The sequence below is a fragment of the Rattus rattus genome, chromosome 5 (assembly GCF_011064425.1).
Source record: "Rattus rattus isolate New Zealand chromosome 5, Rrattus_CSIRO_v1, whole genome shotgun sequence".
Taxonomy (NCBI): domain Eukaryota; kingdom Metazoa; phylum Chordata; class Mammalia; order Rodentia; family Muridae; genus Rattus; species Rattus rattus.
In genome coordinates, this window is record NC_046158.1 from 30450572 (window position 1) to 30461130 (window position 10559).

General features: G+C 46.2%; 1 protein-coding gene across 2 annotated transcripts in view; it reads right to left on the bottom strand.

The window, feature by feature from the left end:
* The window catches only part of Cacnb4 (calcium voltage-gated channel auxiliary subunit beta 4), a 246132-nt gene extending 242002 nt beyond the window's left edge, over positions 1–4130 (bottom strand). Inside the window, exons 1-2 of one of the 2 annotated variants that reach the window (XM_032903284.1) lie at positions 3750–4130; positions 3232–3315 (exon numbers count right to left, since the gene is read on the bottom strand). In XM_032903284.1, the coding sequence (XP_032759175.1) occupies positions 3232–3315; positions 3750–3809 (144 nt within the window). In that variant the 5' untranslated portion in view covers positions 3810–4130. Of the gene's footprint in view, positions 1–3231; positions 3316–3512; positions 3631–3749 lie in introns of those variants that run through there. The other variant, XM_032903285.1, reaches the window with a different exon arrangement.
* Positions 4131–10559: the final 6429 nt, after the last annotated feature.

The following is a 10559-nucleotide window of genomic DNA, read 5'->3' on the forward strand; positions in this document are numbered from 1 at the left end:
CACACCGAGAAAGCCCTCCCCACGACAGCAGAACTGAAGTTCTTACTGGAAGGCATCATTCCCCTCCAACTTCAACCAGCTCTTGGATTTCATCTGGGGTGTGGCCGGAAGACGCCCTCAGACTATGCACGCTTTGGAAGATCGTGGTTAAGCCATTTCTGGATTACCTCTTCCTTTCTCTCCTGTCAGTAGCAAACTGTGTCGTCTTCTTACCTTTCCTCAGAGATGCCATTTAGTGGTGCTCTGGATTCGTTCCAAACCCTCATCTCTCCTAAATTGTAGGTGCCAGCAATGTAGCAGACAGGGGAAATGACAAAGCCCAGGTGACGCTTAGGGATGGCAAAGCCTCTCCTCGGTCCATGACAGAGTGTTTAGTAGCAATGGACCCACGTATGTAGAAACTATCAACCACAGCTCGCTCGTCCTGGTGTTCACAGCCCCCTACCCACACCTCAGAAGACTAGCTAAGACCGCTTCCTTGTGCCAAACATAATCCTTTGGGCAGTGCTGGAAGTGCCTCTATCAGGGTGAGCAGAGCTCGTCCAATCCTAGCTTTTCTGCATGTGTCCCTGTCATCTCCTCACTGTCTGTCATTTCCAGTCAGGTTTCCAGGACCAAGCTGCATAGGACCAGGCAACCTCTCTTCAAAAGTGCTTGGATGGCAAGGGCTCTAATCTGGTGAATGGGTTAGTCCATTGATGAACTCGTAGCTGATTGGGGCTTCTGAAGGTGGTGGAAATTGTAGGAGGTGTGGTGTAGCTGGAGGAAGTGGATCTTTGAGGTCATGCCCTTGGAGGGTTTATATTACCTCCAGGCCTTTGCTTCTGTTCCCAGATCCGTCTTTCTGCTCCAGCTGCATGAAGTCAGCAGCCCTCCCTGCCACCTCTCTTTGTCGTGACTTTCTGTCTCATCACAGGCATAGTCAAGTGACCACAGCCATGAAGCAAAAATAAATCTTTTCTCCTATAAGTTGATTTTCTCAGTATTTTATCTCAGCCATGGAGAACTGACTGATCCAATTGGTCTCCTTACTTTCTCCCGTAGTAAAGCAAAATAAATGTGAAACACCACCAGGAAATCCCATCCCTTCTAGTATCAGGAATTCAAAAGCTGGAGAGATGGCAAATGCACTTGCTGACATCTTGACAACCTGAGCTGTGTTCCCTGGGCTCACAGGGGGAAGGAGAGAAGCAAGTCTATGAGTTATCCTCTGACCTCCACAAACACACAGTAGCAACACACACACACACACACACACACACACACACACACAATATCAATCAATTAAGATAATTTTAATTTTAAAGTATTTAAATATTAATAAATTACTGTCACTCTTTAAAGGGTTCTATCAGGGTGTTATGCATATATATACATATATATGTATATAATTTAAAGAGGTCTGTACAATGCTATTTAAATTAGATTGCAGGAGTTTACTGTGCTATGAAGTTCTCCACCAAAATAGATATTGTTTCTGTGCCAAAATTAAGAAAATTGTTTGTTACAATTAATTCCTGAATTTGGACCATTTTATGAAATCAGTATGCCCACCCTCAAAAATATTTATGAACTATATTTATTCTCAAAACCTTTGCTGGCCCAGGTAACTCCCAAAATTACCATTGCAATATTTTTCTGTTAAGCGTACACACAGCAGCCCACTCTACAACGTGTGTGTGTGTGTGTGTGTGTGTGTGTGTTTGTACTTTCAATCATTCACTGATTAGGAAATTAGGAAAAATATTCGAAAGGACATTGCTTTGTTTGGGCTCCGAATGTAAACTAGTCCAATGATAGTGTAAATTCAAAAGTATTAGTCAAACCACTCACTGAATGTGTTAGTGCATAATTAGTAGTTCCAAGAATCTGCAACAAGAAAGCACTACCAAAAATAAGCATCTACGAGATAAACATAAAGAACTCAGAGTTGCATAACTCAAAAAAATATTTTAAGCTGAGCAATGGCTTCCCCTTATCAAATACACAAATAACCCCCTCTCTACAAAGAGGGTGGAATGTTCTTTCAAACTGAATGCAGAATCAATTGTGTTTAAATACTGTACCGGCTTGGAGCACACCACACTGAGCTACAGAACGATAGCCATAATTTCTATTTCTGCAGGAAGTACAAATGTTCGTGGAAATATTACCCAAATATGCTTTATAGATCTTTTAAGCGCTGTCAGAGTCCAATTTTGAGTCTAAATCGTGTTCTACTTTGAAAATATGTTTAAACTAATTATTAAAAAAAAAACAAAAAAAAACAAAACAAAAAAACACCGCGGCTGCCATAGTAAGTTGGAATCACAGGACACCAGGTTCTGGGTGACCTAGAGAGAAAAGTGTTTCTCAAGGTCGCCCCAGCAGTCCATGACAGAATCTGGGATAAAAGCTTCTTGGGGCATTGACCAAAGTCTTCCTAAGTCTCCAGGAAGGAGCACACTCCAGAGAAGGATCAAGGTGAGCCGCTTCTGCATTCCTTCTCCAGCATCCAGCTCCAGAGGCATGGGTAGTGCAAAATCAGAGGGTCGATTTCCTTCCTCAAGGTGACAGGCAGCAGAGGACTGCGCATTGCTAGCGACCTGTGGTTCGAACTACTTGCCTCTCTGGCCACGAGGAAAACACGGGAAAGCCAGCGCGAGGTTCAGGGCAGCCAGACCCTGGGAACTGCGCCCGCGCTGTCTTATTTAGGTCTCACTAGCCCGCTGTCCCCATCAGTCCGTGATTACGCGAAATCGATGAAACGGTGCCAAAACGAGACTAAACTTTTCTGTTCCAAGTGTCTCTCTCTTTTGGCCAGAACTCAGAGAACTCTCTCAAAAATGTGAAAGTATTCAAAATAGGACAAAGGTTGGAGAAATCCTCTAACTCTCACAGCGCATCAAATCAGGTCGCTCACGTCCCTCCGTGCAACGAAGGTGGGCCAGGAACACTTCTAGCTCCTAAATGGAGTGTCCCCGGCCAGCGTCCCTTTTCCTCTCCAACACAAGTACACAAATACAAACTAACTTCCCGGAGCGACAGAAAGATGTAGGGATGCGAACACTGGGTAGCCAGGGAACCGGGAGAGGGAAGGAGTTGGAAGCAGAGGTAGGGGAGGCTGGACCCCAGGACCGGGGAGCAGGGAGCAGAGGGACAAGGACCGATCCCCGAGCGGCGCGGACCGGACTCGCGCTCCGGGGCAGGGGACCGCGCTGGATGCGGGCTCGCGGCGCCCGGACCTCCTACCTGTCTGAGGATGAAGCTGGTGGAAGTGGTGCTGCCATCGGATCTTTTCAACCTGCTCCTCCGGGTCGTGGTGCCTCGGGCCACCTGAACTCGACACACCGGGGCCACAAAGAAGCCAGTGAGGACCGCAGCGCTGAGCTGAGCGGGCATCCGGGGCTGGAGTCCTCCTTGGGAACCGCGCCCCGGGGACCCCCAGAACCCCTCGTCCTAGTCTCCCCGGCGCCTCCCAGCGCCCCCACCCCCATCCCTTCACCCCGAGCTGGGTGGTCCCGAGCACCCACCACATCCATTAACAAAGCGTCGCGGGTGCGGGGTCTGAGTCCCCGGCATCGGCGACAGGAGGCTGCGGACACTGAAGCCCGAGCGCTGAGCCCGGGAGCAGGCTAGGAGGAGGGGAGGAGGAGGGGGAGGAGCGGGCGGGAGGCGCGGAGGAGGGAGCGGCGGCTCGGGACCAGCGCCCCGCACTCGCGGCACCAAGGCGGGGCGCGGGGCGGCGCGGGTGGAGGAGGGGGCGGTACCTGCGAGCTGGGGGAGTGCGGCCCGTCCGCCGCCCCGTTCTTGGCGTAGGAGGACGACATGGTTCAGAGGCGCCTCATGGCCCTCGCGGCGCGGTGGGCGGAGGGCGCGGGCCGGTGCGGGCGGAGGGGGAGGCAGGACTTCCCTACCCGGCTCCTGGCCCCGCGCCGGCTCGCGGGCCGCCTGCCCGCACTTCGCCGAGCGCCGCACCTTAAAGGGGCCGAAGCGCTCCCCTCCCCCCCGCGCGCCCTCAGGGAGGTCCAGGCGAGGGGGCTTCTCGGTTCTCGCCTCCCCGAGCCTTGGGGAGAAGTGCTCTCCCCACCCCGCGAGCGCTCTACAGCACAGCTTTCCAGAGGATGGAGGGAGGGAAAAATCTGAGATGGGGGTGGGAGGATTAAAATAGTCTGCACAGTTTAAAATGAGACAAAGGTGGCACGGTTCATGAATCAGGACTTGGGGAGGGAAGCTGGTGCAGTGTTGCAGGGAGTGGGCAGAGCGGAACGTGTGTGTGTGTGTGTGTGTGTGTGTGTGTGTGTGTGTGTGTGTGTGTGTGTGTGTGTGTGTGTGTGTGTGTGTGTGTGTCCGTCCCAGCACTCGAATTTGAAAAGGACAAGACTGACTCCTCCTTCGGAGACTTTCCTCATCATCCCATGGTGGTAAGGCACTAGGTTGTTGGGGTGTGTGTGTGTGTGTGTGTGTGTGTGTGTGTGTGTGTGTGTGTGTGTGTGTGTGTTTACTTTTTATTAGTGGGTTTTTTTCTTTTGTTTTTGTTTGTTGTTGTTTGGGCAACTCTACCCTCGGAGATACAAGTTACACACACCTAGGCAGGCGTGGGAGAGCCTGCCAGCCAGTTTGACTGGAGATGCAGCCCCACCGAGACCAGCCTGTCCTAAGGAGTTTTGAAGGTCACATCAAACCTGCTAAAAAGCAGGAGTTGACCACGTGCCTCTCATTTGTATAGCTGTTTCCAGGAGAAGAAACTCATCCTAAAGCCATACACAAGCTAGCCTTCTGGTTACAAACACATGCTGTATTTGAGATCAATTGAAGGCCAGGGAATCCTAGAAGGAAGAAATTTGAAGTAATAAAAAGAGGTGGGAAATATGTGAATTAAGAAAAAATTCTAACTATAGTTACGGTTGCAGCGATGCCTCGTTAAAATAGACATAAAATAAGTACACCAGCCCCCCTCACCCTGTGTTCTGGCATTTTACTTATGAAAACAAGCACCATATTTATTTTCCCATCTATTACATACTTTCTTTACAGACCCTTTCACTTCATCTAAACTTTGGGTCCTAAAACTAGTCTTGCCTCCAAGTTCCCTCTGGCACTCATGCACGCGCACACAGGCACACACACACACACACACACACACAGAGTCCATCTACACACAGGCAAAATCATTTCTCTAAAACCACTTTTCCTCAACTTGTTGTTTTCTGAGGTAAAGCCCAAATTCTTGTGATCCGAAATCTAGGCTTCTTGCTTGCTTTAGACATACCCACACTCCAAAACTCCTCCCTCCAAATTGATTTCTCTTTGCAAACCCAGAGCAGGGAGGTCCATTTACTGCTCTTTCCTGACCTGCAGTCTGCTTCAGCATCATAGCTCTAGAATGTGTCCTTGGCATCTGCCCTCCACACCATCTAGACAGCACCCAGCATTCTGAAATCCTGCTCAGCTCACTCTTCCTCCACAGAGAAGATCCTCCCTGACCCTTGCAGTCCTGGATTGTCCTGTGCCTGAAAAACTAGAGCATTCATTCTCTAGATATTTGCCACAGGCTGTCTTACTATATTAATTCTTGCTTTTGTGAAAATCTAATTTCCAAATTAGCTCGGTATCCGTGTAGTTTCCGTGTAGTAGAAACCCCTATGAAGTTCCTGGGTAATGGATCCCTCTACTGATGTAGACAGCCCTCTCCTCCAGCACCCCCATTAGTTGCTGTCATCTCATTCTGGTCTTAGCTTGGAAGCCTTTTTTTAGTTGACACTTCATCAATACACACAGACTAAATGGTTTGCGTAGGCTCTGGCTTCTCCTTGCCCAGTTGCACTAAATAATCAAAACGGAATCCACACCAGGAAGACAGCATGAATTGTTCTGTGCATCTGCCTCTCAACAAGGGCAGTGAGAAGTATGAATACACCTTTAGCAATGGGCGTAACAGACACATCTCGATGCAAAAAGTCGTACAAGAAAATCTACAGAACCCCAGGAAGAAAAGTGTGAGTCTATGGCATTTCAGCCAAGCTTCCTGATTGCTCCTCCCCTCATCAGAGAGGGAAACTCCCCCCACCCCATGCAGGTAAAGTCAGAAACACAAGGCTCCCCCTCATGTGAAGCTCCCAGGGGTGTTTTTTTTTGGGGGGGGGACTCTCTTGGGAAAGATACTGCTATTCTTCCCCAACTACCTGTTGCTGAAATTAAGTTTTGAGTGAGCATGGGAGGGTAGTATAGGCTGCCTTCTGATAACCCCATTCGTGTGATGGAAACTTTATGTTGCTTACAGCCTCGTTGAGAGTGCAGGGTTCCTGATGGAACTAGTTTTGGGTTCATGAAGAGGCAAGCTATCCTTTTCTAAAACGATGCCACAGTGGTTGTTTAGGTGAGACTGACCCCCATAGGCTCATATATTTGAGTTTTGGTTCATACTTAGTGGAACTATTTGGAAAGGATTAGGGGGTGTGGCTTTGAGGAGGTATGTCACTGGGAGGTAGGCTTTGAAATTTCAGAAGCCCAGAAAGGGTCAACTCTTGTTCTCTTTCTGTCTGCAACTTTTGGGTCAGATGTGAGTTCTTGGCTACTACTCCAGCACCCATTGATGCCACCATGATCCTCACCATGCTGATTATGGACAAAACCTCTGAAAATGTAAGCAAGCCTCTAAGTGCTTTATTTTATAAGTTGCCTTTTTAAAACTATTTTATAAGTTTTATAAGTATGCCTCCTCACAGCAATAGAATATCAACTAAGACAGTCGGAGAGAATATATCATTGTTCCCTAGCGCCAGGGAAGAATGACATTGGATTCTTATCTCTCACAGTATAGAAAAAACAAAAACAAACAAACAAACAAACAAAAAAACCCAAGATGAATCAGAAACCTACATGAAAAGTTAAAAATGTAAAATCACTGAAACAGAAAGGTAAATCTTCATAATCTCAGATTCGGGAATGGATTCTTAAACATGATATCAAAGTATATGACAAAAGAAAAACAAACATATTGGACTTCATCAAAATAAAAGATGGTTCAATGGTTAAGAGCACTGGATGCTCTTCCAGAGGACCCTGGTTCAATTCCCATCACTGACCACAGCTTTCTGCAACTCCAGCACTTGAGGATCCAACACTCTCACACAGAGATGCATGCAAACAAATTACCAATGCACATAAAATAAAAATAAATTATATATCAGTGACCAAAAAAGTGTGTACTAACCATCATTAGGAAAGTGCAACAAACTATGATTTTAAAACATGTGCTGACATTTTATTACATCTTAACAGTATTAACAGATTAGACCTTTAAGAGAATTTTTTGCCACAAGGGCTCCACTCTTAGAGTGGAATTGGTGCCATTATAAACAGTTACTTTTGACTGTGGGATGGCAACCCCATCCCTCCACTTGATGCCCTGTCTTTCTATGCTACGGTGTGCTTACAAACAGCAGCCTATCATGACTGCCCTCCGAAAGACCCAACAAGCGGCTGAAAGAGTCAGATGCACATATGTGCACCCAACCAATGGACAGAAGCTGATGACTCCTGTGGTCGAATGGGGGAAAGCTGGAAGAAGCTGAGAAGGACAGCTACCCCAATCGGAAGACCTGGACCCCCTGGGATCTCTCAAATGCTGAGCCACCATCCAGGCAGCAAACACCAGCTGATATGAAGGCCCTGACACACGTACAACAGAGGACTGCAGGATCTGGACTCAGACAGAGAAGATGCACCTAACCCTCGAGAGACTTGGGGCCCCAGGGAGTGGGGAGGTCTGGTGGTGTGGGGACATCCTCCTGGAGATGGAATGAGGAACAGTCAGAGGGTAGTCAGAGGGAGATAAAGACGATTGTAAAAAAAGATTGGGGTTGGGGATTTGGCTCAGTGGTAGAGCGCTTGCCTAGCAACCACAAGGCCCTGGGTTCGGTCCCCAGCTCCGAAAAAAAAGAAAAAAAAAAAGTAAAAAAAGATAATGATGATGATGATGATGATGATGATTATGATAATAATAATAATAATAATAATAATAATAATAATAATAGTTACATTTGCTTCTATTTGCTGTATCATGGCCCTTCTGCCTTCAGCTACGTGACGACACAGAAGGTCTTCACATTGACCTTTGACATTCCACCTCTAGAACTATGCAAAAACCAATCATTTCCCATTATATGTTATATAGTCTCATATATTCTGTAGTGATAGCACAAGACAATGTGAGACAGCTGCCGCCTTACACCAACTAGAATACCTACCATAATATTGGGCAAGGAGCTGGAGAGATGGGTCAGTGGTTAAGAGGACTTAAGTTCAGTTCCCAGCACCCACGCGGTGGCCAATAACCACCTGTAACTCTAGTTCCAGGAGATCCAATGTCCTCTCCCGGCCTCCACTCTACTGCACGCACACGGTGAACAGACATGCATGCTGTCAAAACACCAATACATATAAAATTTTAAATCCTTTAAAAAATATGCTGAGTGAAAAAAAAAATCACGGATTAGTGTGATTCCTTTTCTCTGAAATATCCAGAATAAGTAAATCTGCAGACACAGAAAATAGACTAGAGACTGCTTAGGCAAGTACGTGTGGAAGCCTGCCTTGGGTGTCTTCCTCAGATGTTCTCTCCACCTTAGCTACTAAGGCAAAGTCTCTTGCTGCACCTAAAGATCACCGAGTCGGCTAGGCTAGTGAGCTAGAAAGCCTGGCCCAGAAATCCCATCTCTGCCTCCGAGCTCTGCTTTTATATGGGTGTTAGGAATATCAATTCTGGTCCTCATGCTTGTCCAGGAACTGTTTTATTCACCAAGCCACACGCCTGGAGTCCATGGGATTTGTTTTTTTTGGGTGAGCTGAATATGACGAAGATGATTGTAGTGACTATTACACACATGTACATATACTGAAAGCCACGGAGTTATCTCAGCACCATGGCACACTTAGGAGGCAAAAGCAAGACGATTACTTGAGCATAGGAATTCGAGAGCAGCCTGGGCAGCATAGACTTTTTCTTGAACACAAAAGTCCTGAATTGCATTCTTTACACAACTAAGTTGCAAAGTGTGTGAATTCTATGACAGTTAAGCCATTATTTTTAATTTTCTGGGTCTTAAAGACATAACTGAAAATATATCACAGAGCGAAGAGCAAATAGGAGACAAAACACATCTAGCACAAAATATACCTGCTCTGGGTTTGATGAGGTTTTTTAGATACACCAGTTTAAAGCATGACTGATCCAAAAACATTTTTTAAAAAAAATTTGGAGGCTAAATTTAAATTAAAACCTTCTGCTCAGTGATGGAATTTGGGTTTTTGCTTAAAATTCAATCAATACGCTAAAAGTATTTTATCGATTCTTTGAGAATTCTGTACAATGTATTTTGGTCATGTCCAACCCTCCTTGGCTCCTTCCAGATTGACCGTTTCCCTTTCCCAACTCACGAAACTTTTCCTTGCTTTTTCTTTCTAAACCACAGGAGCCCAGTCTGTGCTCTTAGGTGTGGGGTTTGAAACTGATTGACCTAGTAAGAGCGATATCCTTAAATGAAACTAGATCTCTCCCAACAGGTGTCAACTGCCAACAACTCCTGGGCTATTTCCCCACTGTAGGCTGGGACTTTGATTAGCTGGAGCTCGAATAGGTCTTGTGCGTGCTGTCACACTGCCCTGCTGTATCCAGAAAACACTGGGGTATTGTTGTTGTTTTAAGTCACACACGGCCTCTGGCTCTTAGGATCTTTCACAATGACACTGAGCCTTGGTTGGAGGGTGTATTATCAATAGACATCCTTGGAGCTAAGCATTCTGCACTCTTACTCTCTTCACCTTAACCAATGGGTCTTTGTGCTAATCATCTATTGCAAGAGGTAGTTTCTTTGATGAAGGTTGAAAGATGTACTAATCTAAAGATACAGCAATAAATCACTAAGGAGGTAATTTAAACTATGTCCATGTACCAAAACTAAGTAATCTCTTAAAGCCTAGGACATATATAAGCATAGTTAGTGGCCTCGATAACAATGCCAGGTTATGGAACAGAACTAAAATTCCAAGCAGAAAGTTGCTGGTTCCTCCAGTACCATCCACCCAGTGGGCACGTTTCCTTGCTGGTCATCATTGCAGCTCACAGCTGGATAAGAGCGATTTCTTGTCTCCTCCGGTTGTGTGCATAGCATATGCGAGCACTGTGAAGCTAACCAGTAATGGCAAGGCTCCCAAGTTAGTACCAGATTGATTTCTCCATGGTCTGTAACTCAAGCATGTGGTGTCAGCAATAAGTCTTACTGTCAAGCTGTAGAGAGGAGCCGAAAGCAATAGCATGTGATTTTGTGTAGTCTATCAGAACTCATTGGCCAAAACTACTACAAAAAAAAAAAAAAAAAGAGTAACTCTTTCCTAGCACTGAGATTTTTAAGTGTCTATGGTGTCCAGCAAGTTATAGGGTAACTTCATTAAGCTTTGTATGTACATATGGACATTGTTATATTTTAGGGAGCTTCCACATGACTGTTTGTAAAGGTCGTGTTAGTTATCCCTCCTTATACTCTCTCTTCTCCCCTGCCCTCCCCATTTAATTCTTT